Source organism: Perognathus longimembris, chromosome 2 (genome assembly GCF_023159225.1).
Source record: "Perognathus longimembris pacificus isolate PPM17 chromosome 2, ASM2315922v1, whole genome shotgun sequence".
NCBI classification, from domain to species: domain Eukaryota; kingdom Metazoa; phylum Chordata; class Mammalia; order Rodentia; family Heteromyidae; genus Perognathus; species Perognathus longimembris.
This window is the reverse complement of record NC_063162.1, coordinates 48,189,695-48,213,769: the sequence shown is the minus strand read 5'-3', so window position 1 is coordinate 48,213,769 and position 24,075 is coordinate 48,189,695. Positions and strand designations below refer to the sequence as shown.

At 43.5% G+C, this 24,075-nt stretch overlaps 2 protein-coding genes across 5 annotated transcripts in view; both read left to right on the top strand.

Moving 5' to 3' along the window:
- The window catches only part of Cfap70 (cilia and flagella associated protein 70), an 80,867-nt gene extending 61,396 nt beyond the window's left edge, over positions 1-19,471 (top strand). For 3 of the 4 annotated variants that reach the window (XM_048339020.1, XM_048339019.1, XM_048339021.1), the window contains 5 exons: positions 343-504; positions 2,371-2,460; positions 13,483-13,584; positions 16,442-16,489; positions 19,129-19,471. In XM_048339020.1, the coding sequence (XP_048194977.1) occupies positions 343-504; positions 2,371-2,460; positions 13,483-13,584; positions 16,442-16,489; positions 19,129-19,209 (483 nt within the window). In that variant the 3' untranslated portion in view covers positions 19,210-19,471. The remainder of the gene's footprint in view (positions 1-342; positions 505-2,370; positions 2,461-13,482; positions 13,585-16,441; positions 16,490-19,128) is intronic. The other variant, XM_048339018.1, reaches the window with a different exon arrangement.
- Positions 19,472-21,904: 2,433 nt separating this feature from the next.
- Mrps16 (mitochondrial ribosomal protein S16) lies at positions 21,905-24,075 on the top strand. The gene is made up of 3 exons (XM_048339017.1): positions 21,905-22,023; positions 22,325-22,585; positions 23,010-24,075. Exons 1-3 carry the CDS (start codon positions 22,011-22,013, stop codon positions 23,141-23,143), a joined length of 408 nt encoding a protein of 135 aa, XP_048194974.1. The 5' UTR covers positions 21,905-22,010; the 3' UTR covers positions 23,144-24,075.

Sequence of the window (24,075 nt, the reverse complement as noted above, 5' to 3'; positions counted from 1 at the left end):
AAATGTTCAACCAAAGTTACTTTGTGTGTGCACGCGCATGTGTATGCATGCACATGCATGTGCATACTGGTCCTGGTTTTGAACTCAGGGCCTGGGCTCTAACCCTGTTTTTGCATAAGGCTAGCACTCTACCACCTGAGCCACAGCTCCACTTTTGGCTTCATCTGGGTTAATTGGAGATGAGTTTTAAGGACTTTCCTACCAGGACTGGCTTCAAAACACCATCCTCATATCTCAGCCTCCTGAGTAGCTACGATTACAGGTGTGAGCCATGGGCACCCAGCAGATCAAGGTATTATTAAATACAACTTCATCCCATGTATTATTTTTCTACTTTCTCAGAACCCTAATGTCTGGGGCTTGAAGGGCCATCTGTATTTTCTGAGTGGAAATCATGCTGAGGCCAAGGCATGCTACGAGCGAACGGTTAGCTTTGTAGTAGATGCCACTGAGATGCACTTCATCTTCCTGAGACTGGGGCTTATCTATCTAGAAGAGAAAGAGGTAAGGGTAGCGAGTGGATAGTAGCCTGATAATGAGGCCACAGCTTAGGAAATAATGGTTCAGCATTTATATCCATCCTAAAAATACTAATATGATCATGATACCTGTACATGAAAAGATAAAGTGCACTGCCCAAATATCAGATAGTCCGTAATTCACAGAAGCAGGACTCAGACCCAGCAGTCTAAAACCATGTTCTGTGGTCTTTTCTATTATGCTACTAAGAAGTTACTAAGAAAGAACTCTGTAATATCATATTAGCTAAGTATTTTCTTAACAGTAATAGAAACTGTGATTGTAGTAGTATATTTTATAGTTGACTCAACTAATAGGAAGTATCCTGACCTCAAAAGGACATCTCCAAACTTCTGTCTCTTACAGACTATATATATATTTTTTTGCCAGTCCTGAGGCTTGGGACTCAAGACCTGAGCACTGTCCCTGGCTTCTTTTTGCTCAAGTGTAGCACCCTACTTCTGGCTTTTTCTGTATGTGTGGTGCTGAGGAATAAAACCCAGGGCTTCCTGCATCTAGGCAAGCATTCTACCACTAAGCCACATTATCAGCCCCAGAGTATAAATCTTTTGGAACTGCTTCTAGGTAAAAGTCTGTCCTTTTATTTGACCAGCTTATCTCCTCTCACTATCTTCTTTTAATACCGCCCTTAAAGTAGGCATGAAAATAAATGCAAGAGTTATTCAACTTGAATTGTTCTGGAATGAAACTATCCAGAGGCCCCCTGATTATCCTTCCTTCAATAGTGTTTGAAATTTCTGGGACAGTTTTTTAGTGGTAATGCATTTTAGACCACGGACCCAAAGTCTAAAAGTCCCATATTAGGTTGGACCACTTGCCTTCAAATGCTAACTCTAAGGAGACATGGTGAAGGACAAAGAAAGAGAATGGAATCAGTGGCAGCTGTGGGAAGACAGCACTGGGTACCTCTTCAGCCATCTTCACGGGTATAGACACTGGTTAAAATGAGAGAAATAGGGATAAGAGTGAGAAAGGTATACATAGTTAAGACAGTTCTGAGTCACTCACATGAACTGGTGGAGCATCAGCTCAGTCTTTTGCTCTGGTATGTAACTTTTGGTTATTTTCTCCAAAATGATGTGATAGACTTTGTTTGAGGAGCAGCTTATGCCTTTCATTTGCAAGATGACTGTTGTGCCAAGTCGTGAAACGACCACCAAGAAGGCCACCATGACTCAGACATTCCGAAATGCAAAAGCAAGGCAAGACTTTATTCAAGCGGGCCGCGGCCTGGGCCTTGTCCTACCCACCGACACAGCGGAGGTTAGGAGGAAGCCCCGAGCTGCGATTCCACAGAGGTTATAAAGGCAAAAAACAAAGTTACAGCAATCAGGTGTTCAAGCAAGACAAAAAACAAAGTTACAGCAATCAGGTGTTCAAGCAAGACAAAAAACAAAGTTACAGCAATCAGGTGTTTAAGCAAGCAAGATTAGGATACAGGTACAAATCTGATTGGCTCAGGGCTCGAGGCACTAGGCTCAAGGCATTCTGGGGCGGTTAGAGTTAAGCATTCCCAGGTGGTTAGAATTCTTGACCAGCTGGGCCCTAATAAGCTTGCCCTGGGTTTGCTCATAGTTTAAACAGACAACAAAATGGGGGCTGCCTGAAAATGGGGTTTACTTTAACTCTTCATTACCGCCTTCAATGATATTGGTGAATGCTGTTCTTCCTGGGCCCTAGGTACTTTATAAAGTGCCTGTAGCAGGGAATAGCTCACATCTAAGAGCAGATGTGCAAGGTAGGGGAGGAGTTGAGTATCCAGCTTTCAGTTCATTCACAGGTCCAGCAAAAAGTGTCTTTTAAGTTGCCTCTTACTTTTTTTGTTGACAGTATGAAAAGGCAAAGAAAACTTACATGCAAGCCTGTAAGAGATCACCCTCATGCCTTACCTGGCTAGGAGTGGGAATCGCCTGTTACCGGGTAAGAGAATGAGGGCTTGATACTAGGCCTGTGCACATGAAAGACGTCCATCTCTTCATTTCCAGGCACACGCAAGTAGAATAGCCACTGGGCAGTGTGCTCTAATGGAGAGTTTGTGATGCAAGTGGAATAGCCATCGGGCAGTCTGCTCTAATGGATGAAAAGTTACTTTTGCTACTTCATGAACCGAAAAGCAATCTGAACTAGAAAAATAAAATATTCTTAAAATATCATACACAAACTTGAACCAGGAAGCTAATATCAAAAATATTTCAGGTAGCTGGGTGCTGGTAGTTCACACCTATAAGCCTCCTATTCAGGAGCCTGAGATCTGAGGATTGTGGCTCAAAGCTAGACTGGGCAGGAAAGTCCATGAGATTATTTATTTATTTATTTTTGCCAGTCCTGGGGCTTGAACTCAGGGTCTCCGTACTGTCCCTGAGCTTCTTTTTGTTCAAGGCTAGCACTGCACCACTTAAGCCACAGTGCCACTTCTGGCCTTTTATGATTATTTGGAACTGAGGAATTGAACGTAGGGCTTCATGCATGCAAGGCAAGCATTTTACTACTAAGTCACATTCCCAGCCCTTCATGAGACTCATCTCCAATGAGCCACTAGAAAGCTGGAAGTGGTACTGTGGTAATGTGCTAGCTTTTTTTTTTCTTTTGCCAGGCCTGGGCCTGAGATTCAGGGACTGAGCACTGTCCCTAGATTCTTTTTGCTCAAGGCTAGCACTCTACCTCTTGAGCTACAGTGCCACTTCCAGCCTTTTCTGTTTATGTGGTGCTGAGGAATTGAACCCAGGGCTTAATGCATGCTAAGCAAGCACTCTACTGCTAAGCCACATTCCCAGCCCTGTGTGCTAGCTTTTAATATGAAAGCTCAGGGAGAATGCTCAGGCCCTAAGTTCAATTTCCAGGACTGGCACACACACACACACACACACACACTCACACACACACACACACAACTTTCTATGTCAACTCTTGTGACATTTTTCTATAAGAAAAATATGATATCTCCTCTTCCTCTCTTCCTCATTGCTGGCTTTTTTTTTTTTTTTTTTTTTTTGGCCAGTCCTGGGGCTTGGACTCAGGGCCTGAGCACTGTCCCTGGCTTCTTCCCGCTCAAGGCTAGCACTCCGCCACTTGAGCCACAGCGCCGCTTCTGGCCGTTTTTTTCTGTATATGTGGTGCTGGGGAATCGAACCTAGGGCCTCGTGTATCCGAGGCAGGCACTCTTGCCACTAGGCTATATCCCCAGCCCCCATTGCTGGCTTTTTTAAGCCATAAAGGTAATAACACATTTTCATTGTAGATAATTGGTTTTGAGTACTATTAAAAGGTAATTTTGACAAAGATCAAAACAAAAACAGAGCTGCTGCTATTATGTCCAAGTAATCTTTCCCCTATCATCAATGTTTTATTTTAAATCATGATTGTATGTGGAGACAGCATAACTTATTTGACTAATTGGTTCTTATAAGACATGTTCATTTATACAAGTACACTATTATAAGAAAGCTAAAATACACATTCTTTTTTTTTTTTTTTTTTTTTTTTTGGCCAGTCCTGGGGCTTGGACTCAGGGCCTGAGCACTGTCCCTGGCTTCTTCTTGCTCAAGGCTAGCACTCTGCCACTTGAACCACAGCGCCACTTCTGGCCATTTTCTGTATATGTGGTGCTGGGGAATCGAACCCAGGGCCTCATGTATACGAGGTGAGCACTGTTGCCACTAGGCCATATCCCCAGCCCCCACATTCTTGTATATATATATACACATATCTTCATACTTAACTGTGGTCCTTTCCTCAGACTGTATTCTTGGTTGTTTTTTTTCCCCAGTCCTGGAGCTTGGACTCAGGGCCTGAGGACTGTCCCTGAGCTTCTTTTGCTCAAGGCTAGCACTGTACCACTTGAGCCACAGTGCCACTTCCAGCCTTTTCTGTGTATGTAGTACTGAGGAATCAAACCCAGGGCTTCATGCATGCTAGGTAAGCACTCAACCACTAAGCCAGCCTGTTTTTATAATAGAAGCCTGTTTTTATAATAGAAGCTTTTTTGTGTGTGCCAGTCCTGGGGCTTGAACTCAGGGTTTGGGCATTGTTCCTGAGCTTCTTTTGCTCAAGACTAGCACGCTACCCCTTGAGCCACAGTGCCACTTCTGGCTTTTTCTGTTCATGTGTGCCAGGCTAGATTTACCTCCCCTGGTGCGGAGACGCTAAGCTTTATCCCCTTATCTGTGCTCCCTTTCCACTCTCTCCCTTGGCCTCCTGACCTAAGGGCAGGCCAAGATGGAATGGAGGACACGGTAAGCCTCAGGTACACGTGGCCACGAGAGATCCCTCCCCCTTCCTATACCCACCAAGAAAGCAAGGCATGCATGGATTCTTGGAGAAGCCTCAAAGGGCAATCTGTTTATTCAAGGGAGGGGCTAACAGACTTAAGGCAATGGTGACGAGTGAGGGGAGGGATTGACCAGGAACTAGCGATAGGCTGGTGAGTTTATCCATCCAAGAGCAGCTCCCTAGGACCTCCCTCATGGGCTAACGTCACTTCCCATAGTACCGCCCTCCCGGTGCTGTGCTCGTTGGCAAGAAGTGGGGGCTGGTTTTAGAGCTACTCCCTCCAGTTCTGGACCCAGAAAGAGATAGGTGTGGCTAGCTTCCACACGGCCCCAGGGTGGGGGGTGGGGGGGAAAGCAGCATCTCGGGACAGCCCTCTCCCCCTCAGTGCCAAGCTGAATCCCCAACACATGTGGTATTGAGGAATCGAACCCAGGGCTTCATGCATGCTAGGCAAATATTCTACCACTAAGCCATATTCTCAGCCCCTAGACTGTATTCTTAAAATATTGACTGTTTTAAAAGTCTTTTTAGTGTCAGTTTGGCTATAGATAGCTGTATACTGATTTATACCCTGCCAGAAAATGAGTCCATTTGACTTATCTCATCAACAGTATGCATTACCATCTGACAATCTAATAAGCATATTAATTTGCACTTTTACTACGAATAAGATTGAACTCATGTTATATCTGTATTTTTTAGTTGGCAATTTTTTTTTTTTTTTTTTTTGCCAGTCCTGGGCCTTGAACTCAGGGCCTGAGCACCGTCCCTGGCTTCTTTTTGCTCAAGGCTAGCACTCTGCCACCTGAGCCACAGCGCCCCTTCTGGCCATTTTCCATATATGTGGTGCTGGGGAATCGAGCCGAGAGCTTCATGTGTAGGAGGCAAGCACTCTTGCCACTAGGCCATATTCCCAGCCCTAGTTGGCAATTTTGTTAATTTCTCTGTCCCATTTCTCCTTCACTTCCTTGTGCTTAGTTAGGCACATATCATTGGACCGAAAATTATCAAACAAAAGTCCACATGACGTTCTAATTGTCAAATGCAGACACGAAAATGAAATTATACTAGCTGAAGTCTGATACTTGGCCCTGTTGAACACTTCCTTCCTGAAGCTCTCTCCTTGGTTTCCACAGTTCCTCATTCACACCCTCTACTTCTGCACCTTCCTCTTTTAAGATTTCTTTCTCAACCCTTCCTGCTAGTTTCTCATCTTTTCCTCCACCAGCTTGTTCAGTGCTCCTGAGTTGTATGGTGAGCCATCTTTTCCTGTCACTTTGTTTTACCTAAATAGTATTATCTGCTCCAGTGATTTTTTTTAAATAAAAGCCTTATATTTACTAAGATTCTGACAATAGCTTTTACCCAATAAATATCGTGGCAAATATGCCACTAAACATAGCTACAAATGTGTGAGCAAGATTAGGAGGCAACTCAAGCTAAATATTGCTGCTTTAACAGAGTCTATACAAAAAATAAAATTAACAATCACTAGTTACATAAAAATTTCTTGACTGGTTAAAACTTAATACTATAAAATAAGCATTTAAGAATCTTCAGCTGGGGGCTGGGAATATGGCCTAGTGGTAAAGTGCTCGCCTCATATACATGAAGCCCTGGGTTCCATTCCTCAGCACCACACATATAGAAAAAAGCTGGAAGTGGCGCTGTGGCTCAAGAGGTAGAGTGCTAGCCTTGAGCAAAAAGAAGCCATGGGCAGTGCTCTGGACCTGAGTCCATGCCCCAGGACTGCAACAAAAACAAAACAAATAAAGAATCTTCAGGGGCTGGGGATATAGCCTAGTGGCAAGAGTGCCTGCCTCGGATACACGAGGCCCTAGGTTCGATTCCCCAGCACCACATATACAGAAAACGGCCAGAAGCGGCGCTGTGGCTCAAGTGGCAGAGTGCTAGCCTTGAGCGGGAAGAAGCCAGGGACAGTGCTCAGGCCCTGAGTCCAAGGCCCAGGACTGGCAAAAAAAAAAAAAAAGAATCTTCAGCTGTAACTTTTTTTTTTTTCTAGTCCTGGGGTTTGAACTCAGGGCCTGAGCACTGTCCCTGGCTTCTTTTTGCTCAAGGCTAGCACTCTGCCACTTGAGCCACAATGCCACTTCTGGCCATTTTCTGTATATGTGGTGCTGGGGAATTGAATCCAGGGCTTCATGTATATGAGGCGAGCACTCTTGCCACTAGGCCATATCCCCAGTCCAGCTGTAACTTCTTTGTTCAAAGCTTGTGCTCAATTCCTGAACCACAGCTCTACTTCCAGCTTTTTGCTGGTCAGCTGGAGATAAGAGGCATTGTAATTTTTCTACCTGAGCTGGCTTTGAACCACAATCCTCAGGTCTCAGCTTCCTGAGTAGTAGCTAGTATTATAGGTGTGAGCCACCAGTGCATGACCACTTTTCACTTTTAAAACATGTTAAAAAAAAAAAAAAAAGAATCTTCCACTGTTCGCCAGGCACTGGTGGCTCATACCTGTAATCCTAGCTACTCAGAAGGTGACATCTGAGGACTGCACTTCAAAGCCAGCCTGGGCAAGAAAGTCTGTGAGACTCTTATCTCCAATTAAGCATCAAAAATCCAGAAGTGGAGCTGTGGCTCAAGTGGTAGAATATTAGCCTTGAGCAAAAATAACTTAGGGGGGCTGGGGATATAGCCTAGTGGCAAGAGTGCCTGCCTCGGATACACGAGGCCCTAGGTTCGATTCCCCAGCACCACATATACAGAAAATGGCCAGAAGCGGCGCTGTGGCTCAAGTGGCAGAGTGCTAGCCTTGAGCGGGAAGAAGCCAGGGACAGTGCTCAGGCCCTGAGTCCAAGGCCCAGGACTGGCCAAAAAAATAAAAAATAAAAAAATAATAATAATAACTTAGGGACAGTACCCAGGCCCTGAGTTCAAGCCCCAAGACTGGGGAAAAAAAAAGAAAAGAAAATGTCAGCTGTTAATTTCAGAAAGTACCAGTGTATGTTTGAAATGATTTATCTACAAAGTGTAGTCAAAATTCAAACAACAAAACCCAGTTTAATTCTAAAAAACATTAAGTGATTATTGAAGTGAAGGCAAATTCTAGAACTTGAGGGCTTTCTCATGCGACAAAGGATTTCATGTCTCTGGCTTACTCAAAGCAACACACGAAAAAGTCCCTGTATGTTATTAAGCTCAATAAAAGGCAAGACTGCTGATACCCGGATCTCACCTCCCCAGGCAGCAGGACTGTGCGCACAAAAATGGATGTGTGGGAATCATAGGCACACTATTCTGAAAGTGGCAGAATAGAATCATCCTCCCACCTTAAAAATAAATAAAAGCTTCTTCCCAAGATAAAAGTATACGGGGAAGAAATGTAAAATACACTTTCCTATAGAGTAAGGATTTTTGTAATATTAATGTAATTTCTACCTAAAATGTTTAGCTAGAATCTAGTTCTTTCTTTCTTTCTTTCTTTTTTTTTGCCAGTTCTGGGGCTTGGACTCAGGGCCTGAGCACTGTCCCTGGCTTGTTTTTGCTCAAGGCCAGCACTCTGCCACTTGAGCCACAGCGCCACTTCTGGCTGTTTTCTTTATATGTGGTGCTGGGGAATTGAACCCAGGGCTTCATGTATATGAGGCAAGCACTCTACTATTAGGCCATATTCTCAGCCCTAGTTATTTCTTTTATTTGTTGGTTTGTTCTGAGACTGGGCCTCGAACTTGCTCATTGGCTAGTGCTCTACCAACTGAGCTACATCCCCAACTCCTCTCTAATTATTCTAATTACATTCTATAGATGTGCCCAGAATCAATTTCTGCTAAAAAAAAAAAATTTGCTTTATTCCCAAATATCTAACCACTAGTATGACTACATCATATAATCTTCCAGAATTATCAAGCACTAAAGAGGAGAAAGTAGATGCTCAAGTAGGCAACAAGCTGGCCACTGGCACTCGTACCTATAATCCTAGCTACTCAGGAGGCTGAGATCTGAGGATCTTGAAGACAGACTCAATGTGGCATAGCGGTAGAGTGCTTGCCTCGTATACATGAAGCCCTGGGTTCCAATCCTCAGCACCACATAAACAGAAAAGGAAGTGGTATCATGGCTCAAGTGGCAGAGTGCTAGCCTTGAGCAAAAAGAAGCCAAGGACAGTGCTCAGGCCCTGAGTTCAAGCTCCAGGACTGGCCAAAAAAAAAAGCGAAAGTGTGAAGTCCTGAGTTCAAGCCCTAGTACTAGCACATTAAACAAAACAAGAAACCACAATCATGGCTCTTTCACAGCAACATCTGAGTAGCTAGTATACAGTCCAGGAATAATTCTGAAAACTAGAAAATTCAGCTGGGCTCCAGTGGCTCATGCCACTTCTGGCTTTCTGGTGGTTAATTGGAGATAAGAATTTCACAGAGTTCCTGCCTGGACTGGCTTCACTTTTCAATCCTCAGATCTCAGCCTCCTGAGTAGGTAGGATTACAGGTCTGAGTCACCAGTGCCCAGCTTTTTACATTTTTCTTTTTACCCTTTTTGGTTTTTTTTCCCCCCTCACTCTTCACTGGTTCTTTTTTTTTTTCTTGTACCTCTTTAATGGAGTTGGATTTTGACAAGTGTTCACACGGTGAAGGTTTATCTTCAGGGTATGTTTTATTTATTTATTTATTTGCTGACTCCTTTACTGTATTTTTATTCCTCAAAAGTCATATCCTGGGCTGGGGATATAGCCTAGTGGCAATAGCGCTTGCCTCGTGTACATGAAGCCCTGGGTTTGATTCCCCAGCACCACATATACAGAAAATGGCCAGAAGTGGCGCTGTGACTCAAGTGGCAGAGTGCTAGCCTTGAGCAAGAAGAAGCCAGGGACAGTGCTCAGGCCCTGAGTCCAAGGCCCAGGACTGGAAAAAAAAAAAAAAGTCATATCCTATGGCTGCTTTTTCTTTTTAAAGATATTCTTACTGTGGGATCTGGTTTCTGATATAGAGCTTGCAGGGATATATGTAAAGTTCTTTTTCCTCTTTTCTTATCCTCATCTTCAGAATCTGAAGAAATGCTACAAGAATCAGAGCTTGATTAAGAAGATCATTTTTTCTTTTTGTCTTTTTTTTTTTTGGATGAGCTCTCATTTCTACTTAACAATTCCTCCCTCTGCTTTTGTAGTTTTTTTTTTTCTAATTCTCATTCTTCTAATTTTTTTAAAAAATTTCAATGTTTTCTCCAAGGTCAAAACCTTGGATCTTTTTTCTTTTCTAATTGTTCTTTTACTTCTTCACAGGCAGGTCTTAGTCTATTCAAATAATCCTGGATTGTTGACCCTGAAGACTAGATTTGGGCTTCTGGATCTGTCCGTTGCTATTGGATTCATGTTGGCTTCTTCCCAATGGTGGCTGAGCACACAGCAAGACCCTGCCAGAGATGCTGCCTTAGTGGCCTCCTCTATTCCTTCTGCCACTTCTTGCTTCTCCAGTATTCTTAATTACTACTTGTTTCCCATTGAATTCTAAATCTTCTTTTTTTTTTTTTTGGCCAGTCCTGGGCTTGGACTCAGGGCCTGAGCACTGTCCCTGGCTTCTTCTTTCTCAAGGCTAGCACTCTGCCACTTGAGCCACAGCGCCCCTTCTGGCCATTTTCTGTATATGTGGTGCTGGGGAATCGAACCCAGGGCCTCATGTATACGAGGCAAGCACTCTTGCCACTAGGCCATATCCCCAGCCCCTCATAATAATTCTTAAGTGCTGAGTGGCTCTCACATACATACATCAACAAGCACACATCCAAAATAGAAACAGATATATTCTGGAAGCATTCTCACATCTCCTGAGCCTTCTTCTCCTGTGCTCTCTGAGGTAAATGAGTTGATGCTGAGCAAATCAATGAAATCAGAAGGCAATGATCTAACCTAGTTTACTTATGTCATTACTTTAAATTAGGCATCAAAAGTCCTATTAGAGCTGTATACCAGTGGTTCATGCATGTAATCCTAGCTACTCAGGAGGCTGAGATTTGAGGATCATGGTTTGAAGCCAGCCCAGGCAGGAAAATCTGTGAGTTTATCTACAATGAACTAGTAAAAAAAAAAAAAAAAAAAAAAAGCCAGAAGTGGAGCTGTGGCTTAAGTGTTGAATACCAACCTTGAGTGAAAAAACTGAAGGGACAGGTCCTAGGCCCTGAGTTCAAGCCCTCATACCAACACACACACACACACACACACACACACACACACACACACACACGCACACACCTATTGATTTTGTCTCCTAAACTTAATCCCTCTATATAGCCCCTGTATATATGTATGTATGTATGTATATGTATATTTTTTTTGGCCAGTCCTGGGCCTTGAATTCAGGGCCTGAGCACTGTCCCTGGCTTCTTTTTGCTAAAGGCTCTCTACCACTTGAGTCACAGTGCTACTTCTGGCTGTTTTCTATATATGTATGTGGTGCTAGGGAATTGAACCCAGGGCTTCATGTATACAAGGCAAGCACTCTTGCCACTAGGCCATATTCCCAGCCCAGCCCCTGTATTTTATTGCTTCATCAGCTAACATGGTTTCTTGTTCTCCCTCATGTCCCAATTTGTTTTCAAAATGGCCTTTAAAATATATGCATACCATTTTACTCTTCTTCTTTCCCCTTTAACGGGTACCCTTTTTTAAGAGTAAAATTCAGATTTCTTTGAATATATTATCTATTACCTCCCCAACTGTTCCCTTATCACTTATTTTATTTCCATTTCTCTCTCTCTCGCTCGCTCTCTCTCTCTCACATCCATCTGCTTTCCTCCTTTCTGCTACCTACTGTTTGCTCCAGCTACTTAAGTGCCCACAGGCAAACTTAATGTTTTTCAAGCTTGTCATACTCTCTTATACCTCCTTGCCTTTGTACATACTTTTTGTCTTTCTTTACCTTGTCTGCTAACAAACTCCTAGTAGTCCTTCAAGATCAAATTTATTAGTGTTTCTTCTCTGAGGCTGTACTTTTTCTTTTTCTTTTCTTTTTTTTTTGCCAGTCCTGGGGCTTGAACTCAAGAGTCTGAGCACTGTTCCTGGCTTCTTTTTGCCACCTGAGCCATAGCGCCACTTCTGACATTTTCTATATATGTGGTGTTGAGTATTGAACCCAGGGCTTCATGTATATGAGGAGGCAAGCACTCTACCACTAGGCCATCTTCCCAGCCGCACTGTTCTTTATTCATTGGGTAGAATTAATCTTATTTTCCTTCATCTCACCATATATATATATATATATATATACATATATACATATATATGCTTTGATTATAGAAATAATTTTATTCTATAATGGGAGTGTTCATGTGTTTGATGTTTACTTTTCACATATCTGTCAGTGAGGTCTTAGAAAGCAGGGATTATATGTATATATATTTATATATTATATAATATATTATAAATTATAAATTCATATAAATATATAATATATATTAAATTATAAATATATAATATATAAATATTTACATATAAATATATATTTATGTATATAAATATATATATATTTTTTGCCTGTCATGGAGCTTGAACTCAGGGCCTGAGCTTTTGTTCAAGGCTAGCGTGTTGCCACTTGAGCCGTGGCACCACTTCCAGTTTAGAATGATTAATTGGAGATAAGAGTCTCATGGGAACTTTTCTACCTGGGCTGGCTTTGAACTGTGATCCTCAGATCTCTGTCTCCTGAGCAGCTAAGATTACAGGTGTGAGTCACCAATGCCCAGCTGTATTTATCTTTTTATTCTTAGCACCTAGCATACTAACAATGCATAAATGTTGTTTTGTGTATGTGTGCTGGTCCTGGGGCTTGAATTCTGGCTCTTGTTGCTGTCCCTGGGATTTTGTGCTTAAGCTACAGCTCCACTTCTGGTTTCTTGTAATTAATTGGAGATAAGGGTCTCATCAACTTTCCTGCCCTGGATGGTTTAGAACCTCTATCCTCAGATCTCACCCTCCTGAGTGTGAGCCACTGGTGCCTAGCCATAGCAAGGCATAAATCTTAGCAAATGTAGGCTGACTGAATCTAAAGAGTCAGTGTCTTAGAGAAACTTAAAGTGTGCACAGAGTATATGCCTGACTAAAAAGCTAGTCTGTGTCTTATTTTAAGCTTAGAAACTCATTATTTTCCCCTTTTAAAACAAAACAACATAGTCACTTGACTGGGGAAAGAAAGAGTCTTATTCTTTGCTTAGGTGGCCTTTTGGACAGGACAAAAGGGACAGAATTAGGGGAATACTCAGAAGACCTGAACACATGCTTGATGGCTTGTCTGGTAATAATTGATGGTAGGGGAAAGTTAGTTTCCTAGACAACAGTATTTTGACAGACACATCCATAAAATCCCTAAAAGCCTATGTGGCATCCCACAGTGTCTGGAGGAAACCACTGAATGAAACAGCACATCTGATAGCTGTGGATTTCCAACTCTGACACCTGCAGGTTTCCTCATGGGGCCGCTGTGGAGTGGAAGAGAGAGAGAGGCACACAAATAGAGGGGCTGAGAAGTAGGGTTCCAGATTCTCCTTGCTGGCTTTTTAATCACAGCAGTTCTTCTCTTAATTACTTCATCTATCGTACCACCATAGATTTTGTTTGAATAAAGTTCAGGCTTAGGCCATGAAGTGGATTCAGCTAGGCTGACTCCAGCTGGCTTAAGTGAAAACCACTGTGCATCACAACTCATGTCTCCTTTTTCTTTCAAGCTGGAGGAGCTCACAGAGGCTGAGGATGCTCTTTCTGAAGCCAATGCATTAAACAACTACAATGCTGAAGTATGGGCATATCTGGCTCTGGTCTGCCTAAAAGTGAGTACTCTTTTTTTGGCTGTTTCTGGGTTTGAACTCAGGGCCTGTGTGCTGTCCCTGAGCCTCTTTGTGCTCTAGGCTAGTATTTTACCATTTGAGCCACAGCACCACTTCCAGCTTTTTTTTTTTTTTAATAGTTTGTTGGAGGTAACAGCCTCATGGACTTTCTTGCCTAGGCTGGCTTCAAACCATGATCCTTAGATCTTAGCCTCTTGAGTAGCTAGGATTATAGGCATGAGCCACCAGCAACCAGCTGTGAGTACTCTTATTACCCTCACTGAATGCTTTTTAAGGGGACACAGGTGAAAGACCAACTGAGCTATCCAGTAGTGCATAATAACTGAAATTCTATGAGCTCTAGATTTGGCCATTTGATGACAAAGGAAAGGCTCATTCTGAATCTCACTTGGGATGTGCTGAGAAGACATATAATCATATGTGTTTTTGCTAGAAAGGATGCTCTAAAAATGGGAGCAATATTGTGTCAGAATGAAAACCAGTGAAGAATTAGCAAAGAAAATGCTCTGTGAGTCTCTGAATCATTTATTCTTATTGAACTCCTTCATCCCAAAGGGAACTATCATGATAAAACCTCTATATACTATAATGTACATTAACTTAATGTTTTAAATAAAAATTTAAGTATGATTTACTAACATTGGTGAGGAATTCCTTTGGCCTTACATGTTCAAGAGCAGTGCGTTCAAGAGCAGTGCATTGTTTGACACTGCCAGTCTAGGTATGTTCCTAATGGTGAAAACACGAACTTAATATACAAGGTTGTTCACTGCAGGAATATTCGCAATAGCAAAAGCAAACAAAAAAAAAACCCGGTCTCCTATTTTACAAGATTGATTTGGCTATTCTGGATACTCATATTATTTGTGCCTCTACCTGCAGAAAGGAACCAAAGGTAATAAAAGTAGGAAGGGAAGGTGTGATGGAAATGCCCCTAGCAATTCAGTGTTCTTCAGGGGGCAATATTTCTAAGTGTGAATATTGTAGGAAGTAAGAGTTTGGGATATGACAGTTTTATGATATAGTAAAAATTTCATATGGACTAGAAATGATCAGGAAATTGGACTAGAGACTCTCTATAAGTTCTCTTACAGTACAGGTATTCTGTATATTTATATTTAGGTACTTTAAGCTTTCCTAAGTAGCCTGGTATATGCTAACAAACTTTGGAGTATAATAGTGAATTTATACTATCTTCTTTAACTCCTGAAGGAGTATTTATTTACTTATTTTTGTTGGTCTTGGGGCTTGAATTCGGGGCCTGAGCACTGTTTCTGAGCTCTTTTCCTCAAGGTTAGTGTTCTACCACTTTGAGCCACAGCACCACTTCTATTTTTTTCTGGTGATTAATTGGAGATATGAGTCTCACAGATGTTCCTGCCTAGGCTGGTTTTGAACCATGATCCTCAGATCTCAGCCTCCTGAGTAGCGAGGATTTCAGGTGTAAGCCACCAGTCCCTGGCTTGGGGGAGTGTTTCCTGGGAAAAGTAATATCAACAAGGCAGAGTAGTTAGTGGCCTCATCTTATATCCAGATCTGCATGGAAGCATCGTGTTATTTTCTCTTCCTAACACATACAGATAGGATAAAGTGTGTCAGGTAAAAAATGGACTGTGGAGCCACACTTCATTGTTTTGAAACCTGGATCTTCCTCTTTGTACTTTAATATCCCTGGCAAGACATTTATCCTGTGTCTAGGTTTCTCTATTATCCTGGCATGATAAGTAGTGATGATTTCCTATGTCTTAAGAATTAGAAGTGAGCCTAAAGCACTTAAAGCTTCATAATGAAAACAATATGAGTCACTTGGTAAGCACCATAAAGTATTTTCTATTATGGATAAAATTGCTTCAGTCCAAAAGGAAGAAATGATTTGTGGTGCTTTTATTTATTTTTAAAAAGAGAGGCCAAATTGTTTTGATGTTTTCTAAAATGGAGGCATTTGTGGTGGGGGGGGTAAGAGACAGACAGACTGACAGACAGGGAATGAACAGGGTCTTGAGCTCTAGGCTTTTGCTCATAGCTGCTTCCCTACCACTTAAGTCACACCTTCATTCTTGGCTTTTTTTTTCTAGATAATTATAGATAAAGGTCTCTTTTTTTTTTTTTTTTTGGCCAGTCCTGCGCCTTGGACTCAGGGCCTGAGCACTGTCCCTGGCTTCTTCCCGCTCAAGGCTAGCACTCTGCCACTTGAGCCACAGCACCGCTTCTGGCCGTTTTCTGTATATGTGGTGCTGGGGAATCGAACCTAGGGCCTCGTGTATCCAAGGCAGGCACTCTTGCCACTAGGCCATATCCCCAGCCCAGATAAAGGTCTCTTAAATTTCTCTGCCTGAATTGGTTTTGAAACTTGATTTCTCAGAGCTTAGCCTCCTGAAAAGCTAGGATTATAGACATGAGTCACTGGCGCCCTGTGAAAGGAGTGTTTTAATATCTCTGTCTATGTCTCTATCTATTCTGGCTTTTCCTCTTTTATTTTCCCGCTTCTACTTTATTTGTTTTGTTTTTGTTGCCAGTCCTGGGGCTTGGACTCAGGGCCTGAGCACTGTCCCTGGCTTCTTTTTGCTCAAGGCTAGCATTCTACCACTTGAGCCACAGTGCCACTTCTGGCCATTTTCTATATGTGGTGCTGGGCAATCGAACCCAGGGCCTCATGTATATGAGGCGAGCACTTTTCCACTAGGCCATATCCCCAGCCCCTCCCACTTCTACTTTGAATTCAGAGGTTTGTAACTAGGAAGGCGCTACCCTCCGGACTAGGTAAAAACACTTGAGGCAATGTACTTTGCTTGTTGTAATGTTTGTGTCATCACCACCAGCTCCTGCACTTCTTTTTCAGGCTGGACGGCAACTGGAAGCTGAGCAGGCCTACAAGTACACGTTAAAGGTATGAGCCAGATAGATGCCTTTGTCACACGCTTGCACCGCACTGCAGAAAGTGTTGGCTTAATTTGGAACTTCTGAGAATGTCATATGGCTACTGGGTGTGTAATAACATTCATGTTGCCATGAGAACACAGTTTGATGCAAAGGCAGCCAACCAGGTAGTAAATTGACCTGAATTATGGTTCTGGATTTGCCATTCATTTCTTGTATTAACTCTGGGCTTTATATCTCTCATGTGCAAAATGGAGTTGTTATAGCTCAGGGAGTCAACAGACTTTTTGTATAAAGGGCAAAATAGATATTTTAGAGCTCCTGGGCCAAACAGTCTCTGTTGCAGCTACCAAACTTGTAAGTGTAAAAGTAGCTGCAGACATAGATGATACTTAAATGAATGGAAATGTCCCATTAAAATTTTATTTACAGCTGGGTGCTAGTGGCTCAGGCCTGTTAATTCTAGCCACTCCAGAGGCTTAGATCTGAGGACTGAAGTTCAAAGCCAGCCCAGGCAGAGAAGTCTATAAGACTCTTATCTCCAATTAACCACCAGAAAACCAGAAGTGGCACTGTGGCTCAAAGTGGTAGAACTAGCCTTGAACTGAAGAGCTCAGGCACAGTGCCCAGGCCCAGAGTTCAAGCTTCACAGCCGAAATAGAAAGAAAAATTATTTACAACAAATAGGTAATGGGCTAGATTTGACTCATGATCTAGTCTATTAGTTATGAATTGCAAGTAATTTGACTTGAGAAGTCAAAAGTCTAGGGTTAGTACTCTAGCTAGTGGTATCATGAGACCCAACCACTTTTTCTCTGTTACTTGTTTTTTTTTTTTTTTGGCCAGTCCTGGGCCTCGGACTCAGGGCCTGAGCACTGTCCCTGGCTTCTTCTTGCTCAAGGCTAGCACTCTGCCACTTGAGCCACAGCGCCACTTCTGGCCGTTTTCTGTATATGTGGAGCTGGGGAATCGAACCCAGGGCCTCATGTATACAAGGCAAGCACTCTTGCCACTAGGCCATATCCCCAGCCCCTTTCTCTGTTACTTGTATCAAGCATTTAAATCTCTCATTATCTTTTTCTCTCCACCCCCCACCCCCAACCTGGGGCTTGAACTCTGGGGCTTGAGTGCTGTTCCTGAGCTTCTTTTGCTCAGGGCTAAAGCTCTACTACTTGAGCCACAGTGCCACTTCCAGCTTTTCTGAGTAGTTTATTGGAGATTAGGACTTTCCTGCCTGTGCTGGCTTGAACTGTGATCCTTCCTCCTGAGTAGGATTAAAGGATTACAGGTGTGAAAGGGGCCTAGGCTTCCCTCATCATGGTTTGATAGCAGTATAATGTCATCCTCCTTACCTGTGTTTCAAGCAAGATAAAGAGGCAGGTGGGGAGTTGTGCTGAGTCCTTTCACCTCCTTTTAAAGTGCTAATGACTTTAACTTAGTTGTTTGACCACAATAGGCCAACAAGAGACCTCTAGCTGCTGGGAAAACAGGAATGCAGATTTTTAGCTGATTGCTTTGCTGTGCTGATAAGAAATTAAGATTTTATTTTAGTGGAGTCAGGTATAGTGGTGCATGCCTATAATCACCAAGTACTCAGGAGGCTAAAGAAATTTCCTGGATACCTAGTAAAACCTTGTCTTAAACCTTGTTGGTAAGAGAGAATTGGGTATGGCTACTACTGCACATCTAGATCCTAAATTCAAACTCAGATCTAACATAAGTCCCCATGATTTGTGTCTGATTCATTTCTTTTTCTGTTTTTTTTTGGTCAGTCATGGGGCTTGAATTCAGGGCCTGGGTGCTGTCCCTGAGCTCTTTTGCTCAAGGCTATTACCCTATCACTTTGAGCCACAGCTCCACCTCCAGTTTTCTGGTGGTTAATTGGAGATAAGAGTATCAGAGACTTTACTGCCTGGGATAGCTTAGAACCAGATCTTGCCGCCTGAGTAGTTAGGATTATAGGCATGAGCCACAGGCGCCTGGATCTGATTCCTTTCTTTTTCCTTTTTTTTTTTTTTTGCCAGTCCTGGAGCTTGAACTCAGGGCCTGAGCACTGTCCCTGGCTTCTTTTTGCTCAAGGCTAGCACTCTACCACTTGAGCCACAGCACCACTTCTGGCTTTTTCTATACAGGTGTTGCTGAGGAATCGAACCCAAGGCTTCATGTATGCAAGGCAAGCACTCTACCATTAGGCCACATTCCCAGCCCTGATTCCTTTCTTTTAATCACCAAATAGGTGCAGAATGATGTTGCTCAATTTTTGTTTATTTAAAAGTGATAGTGTGAACACTTGTAAAATAAGCTTCAAATAAACTTATGGGAAAAAATACACTCGAGGGGGCTGGGAATGTGGCTTAGTGGTAGAGTGCTTGTAAGCATGCATGAAGCCCTGGGTTGGATTCCTCAGCACCACATAAACAGAAAAAGCCAGAAGTGGCACTGTGGCTCAAGTGATAGAGTGCTAGCCTTGAACAAAAGAAGTTCAGGACAGTGCCTTGGCCCTGAGTTCAAGCCCCCTAACAACAACAACGACAGCACTCAGGCCCAAAGTTCAATCCCCAGAAATAACACGCTTGCACATACCCTCACACCTAAATATGTGTATCAAGTATTGCATGTGACTTGTTCTTTCCTTCTTTGTTCATGTAGCTGAAACTGAGAGATGAGATTCTGCTTGCAGAAATCCACACTGTACAGGAAATGGTTGGCTTTGGAAATCCATCTTTCTGACATCCTTACAGGTGAAGAATTTTGTCTGGGACTCAGCTCCTTTTCTTCCCAGAAAGTTTCACCAAGTGAAGCCTGAAGCTGAAGCATCACAGAATGTTCACAATGAACAGAAATTTATTCCTTTTCACGTGGCTATTACTGGAGGTTTTTATTAAATACTAAGCTGGATTACAATAAAATTAAATAGGAGATTTAAAATTCATGAGTGTGGTTCTGGAGTTAAGGTATATTGACCTATATGTTACATACATATACACACTTGTATAATTATATAACAACATACAATTTTTTTTATTAATGAAATTTAATGGACTATTAGAAAATGGCAGAAATAATGAAGGTGTTCATGAGGTCACAAAAGTTCTTTTTCTTTTTTTCTTTTTTTATAAGACAGCTACCCTTTTTATTTTTTTTCAAATTTTTATTATCAAACTTACAACATACAATTATTTATATAGCTATATATTGTTGCCAACCACAACCTGAGGCAGCACAATGGGATACTAGGTGAAGAAAATTAGAAAAGGCAGAGATAGGGCTGGGGATATAGCCTAGTGGCAAGAGTGCCTGCCTCGGATACACGAGGCCCTAGGTTCGATTCCCCAGCACCACATATACAGAAAACGGCCAGAAGCGGCGCTGTGGCTCAAGTGGCAGAGTGCTAGCCTTGAGCGGGAAGAAGCCAGGGACAGTGCTCAGGCCCTGAGTCCAAGGCCCAGGACTGGCCAAAAAAAAAAAAAAAAAAAAAAAAAAAGAAAAGGCAGAGATAGAGAGATAAGTATCAGCAACGTCGAGGCACTTGGGTTCTGAGTCCCCACAAGTAATCATATTTGAGCTTGCACGGGAAGGTTGCCATGGATATAAGAAAAACTAAGCATCTATATTTATATTATAATCAGAGCTAAAACAGAGTTGGTATGAGAGAAACATTGGTTCCTTCTTTTTTTTTTTGGCCAGTCCTGGGCCTTGGACTCAGGGCCTGAGCACTGTCCCTGGCTTCTTTTTGCTCAAGGCTAGCACTCTGCCACTTGAGCCACAGCACCACTTCTGGCCGTTTCCTGTATATGTGGTGCTGGGGAATTGAACCCAGGGTCTCATGTATACGAGACAAGCTCTCTTGCCACTAGGCCATATCTCCAACCCCCCTTTATTGTTCTTTTGAGACACAAGACTGTAGACCAGGGCAAGTCCAGTCACAACCGTATATTGAGCCTAAGGTTAAGTTGTCAAATCCCCTGCACATCCAGAAGAAACAACCTCTGCTCATACTCCCAGCCTGGTACCCTTCCTCAGTTATTAATAAACAACAAATGGGGGAATGTTAGCATTTCCCCTGCCTCAGGTCCATTAGTCTCCAGATCCACCCATACCTAATGAGCCACTTCTACTCACCATTAAGACCTACCTACTTCCCCTTTAGCCCCAGAGAGAAGCTGCCACCTGGATAAGGTGCAGATACCATGTTGCTCCCTCACCTGTGGGAGTTATGGCCCCACTAATAAACCACCTTATAAACCTTAAAAAAAAATCCTCTGCACAGCTGCCAGCCCAAGGAAAGAGGGGGACACAATCTAGTCTTTAACACTCTCCAGAGCTAGCTGTCTTAACCCTTCCAGGTCAGTTTTCAGCATTCCAAGTGCTGTTGAGGCAGCATTCTGACCTCTCAAACCTTTTCTAGGTTTCACAGCTCAGCTTCAATGTTCCCTACAATATATAAATGCAAGAAATCTATACTGATGTTGCCATCATCTGGGTTTCTGATGCAAATATGTCAAGTGGCCTCTAGATAAAGCCAGCTGCTAAGTCCTGCCAGGTTCATCTTCTGGAACTTTATATACTAAAGTGTGTTTTTTGCTGATCCTGGGGCTTGAACTCAGGGCCTGGGCGCTGTCCCTGAGCCGCTTTGTGTTCCAGGCTAGCGCTCTACTCCTTGAGCCACTTCTGGCTTTTAAAATTTATTAAATTGGAGATTAGAGTCTCATGGAGACTTTTCTCTGATTCTTAGATGTCAGCCTCCAGAGTAGATCCTTAGATGTCAGCCTGAGTAGCGGGTGGCAGGCCTGAGCCACCGGCCTTCTTAAGAGGTGGGCCTAGAAGGCTGCCGTGCTGGGTCAGTTTTAGAGTTGCGGCCAGGCCTTTTGGAACCAGAGGCAAACAAATGCTGCACAGAGTTCTGCGCTGAGGGCGGCTGCTCCCTCCTACCCAACCCGGGGTCTTCAAGGTTCTGGATCACAAGAGCTCGGGGAAGCCGCCTTTACCTTGAAGCTGTGTTCTAGAGCCATAGTGTGACGCACCACGCTCCCGCCCCGCCCTCTTGGGTCCCAGCACAGCAAAAAAAAAAAAAAAAAAAGGAAATCGAGAACTGCTTTGCTTTCTCAGCCCTCCGGCGCGGTGAGGTGGCCGCCACGGTTCTCCACTGCCTCCCATCCTGTCCCCGTAACCCGAGCTTCCCAGGATCCAGCACTGCGCCTGCGCCCCAAACGAGTGGCGCTCGGGAGCGCCCCCTCCTGGAGTGCGTGCGGGACGGCCGGGGTCGCAGGCCACCCCGCACTCGGGCCGCGACTCAAACCGCACCGGCTGCCCCACCCACTTGGCTGCCCGTGGGAACCGCGCTGGCACGGCAGTTGACATGCGCGGCCTCGAGTAGCAGGGTGGGCAATACAGGAGCGAAGAGCGGAAGAGGCGGGGTGAGAACGCCGTCACTTCCGGAATCTGGGCGCCGCGAGGTGGTAGAGCAGATCTTGGGGAGCAGTGGGGCGCCAGGCTAGCCAACTGCCCGGTCCCCGCCCCCTCGCCACACTATGGTCTGCCTTAGTGAGTCCCGGGCCGGGGAAGTGGGGTTAGGGCGTTCAGGCAGCAGCAGCAGGGTCCCCCGAACCTGCCCAGTCACAGGGCCTCACAGACGGCCCTCTCAGGTACCGGAGGCGACGGTAGAAGGCCGGCCTGAGCGGGCGGGCTCGGGGGATGAGCGGAGCTCCATAGCCGGGACGACGCCCAAGCCGGGCGGCGTAGAATAGATTGCACCGCACGACAGCTCGGTGGAGGGAGGGCATTCCCTCATTTTGTCCCTTCTGTGTCTTCCGTTTTCATGTCCTCATGTGTTATTTCTCTACAGCCACTCTTCTCTGCAAGGCCTACCGCGGGGGCCACCTAACCATCCGCCTTGCGCTTGGCGGCTGCACCAACCGGCCCTTTTACCGTATTGTGGCTGCCCACAACAAATGTCCCCGGGACGGCCGTTTCGTGGAGCAGTTGGGCTCCTATGACCCGCTGCCCAACAGCCATGGAGAAAAGCTCGTAGCCCTCAACCTGGTCAGGATCCGGCATTGGATCGGCTGTGGGGCTCACCTCTCTAAGCCTATGGAGAAGCTTCTAGGTAACTCATCTCTGTTCTTACCTGAAGGGATTTTATACTGAAGTCAGTTCCGGAAGGAGCATATGGAATATGATTCTCATTCCCTCTAGGCTGCACAGGACTTGAGTGGAATCTTACACCATATTAATCTGGAGCATCATTTTGTCCTTCATAGGACTACATGACTGGGATTTTATGCTAAAAATGAGAATGTTGTTTCTTAGATGCCTACTTTCCCCTTCAAGTAACAGGTTTAGGAAAACAACAGCTTTAGGAAGTAGCCATCATCTGCTGTGTTCTTGCAGCAAATGGGGGAGGAAGTTAGCAAGTGAGGCATGTTTTAGATCCATGCTCTGTGTCAAGTTCCAGACTTGATTAGCAGAATGCCCAGGAAAACACTGACATGTACTTGTATTGTAATAAATGAATATCCTGTTGCTTTCAGGTCTTTCTGGTTTTTTTCCTCTGCATCCTATGATGATTACAAATGCTGAGCGACTTCGAAGGAAACGAGCACGTGAAGTCCTCTTAGCTTCTCAGAAAACAGAAGCTGAGGCTCCAGAACCAGAAACAAGCTGACTTCAGTGAACAGTGATAACAAGGTCACAGTCTTCTAAAGTACTTGTGTAGAGCTCTTTATTTTGTTAGGCGGGAAGGTTAATAAAAGTCATCCATTCTCTTCTGGCCTAACTTAAACAAGGGCTAGGCAGATTTGTTCTTGCTTGACCTAAGAGCTCCGTGTGGATACTAAATAGGTTTTTCTGCCTTTATCTTGGGAAAAAAACAACTCTGTGGGTAGGATTGGACTTTCTGTTGGGCCTTGCCTGGGTCCACAGGCAACCTTACAATTTGTTGCCTTCTAAGCCTTTCTCACTTCAAAGCCCCCTCTTGGCCTACTTATGTTTCTTTCCTCATAAATGTTTCTTTCCTCATTCATGGTCATCCCACAAGAACCAACACAGATACCTTGCTTATTTTTGTAATGGGAAGTTTATGTTTCCTTGGCACATAATTGTACTTTTACAAAGATAATGAAAATTGTTTTTGGGCTATAATAGCCTAGTTTTTAAGAATTAAGATTTATGTATGAAAACATTACAACAAATTACCCTTGTACAATTAATATGTACATAATAAAAAAGTAAAAAAAATTGGAATGAAGCTAAAGCACCTACACACATGTAAAATTACTCATGAGGATTCTAATTTATAAAAGGAGGAAGGATTATCTTTAATTTACAAATTTGCTAGCTGGGACTCTGGTGGTAGTAACTTAAGCTCAGCAATACAGAATTCAGACTATTTTGCCTATTTGGAAAGTCCTTTCCAGTTTACTGTGTTACCTTTATGTAAAGATGGGCTTTTACAGTTCACTTAGCAAGTAAGTTGATAGAATTGTGTTTGGGTATCATGAGTTTGGTACTGTAAATTACTAGTTGTAGAAAAACAAAACATGTCTCACTAAACTGTAGGATTCTACACCCATAAACATGAATTAAATGGCTTTGTGC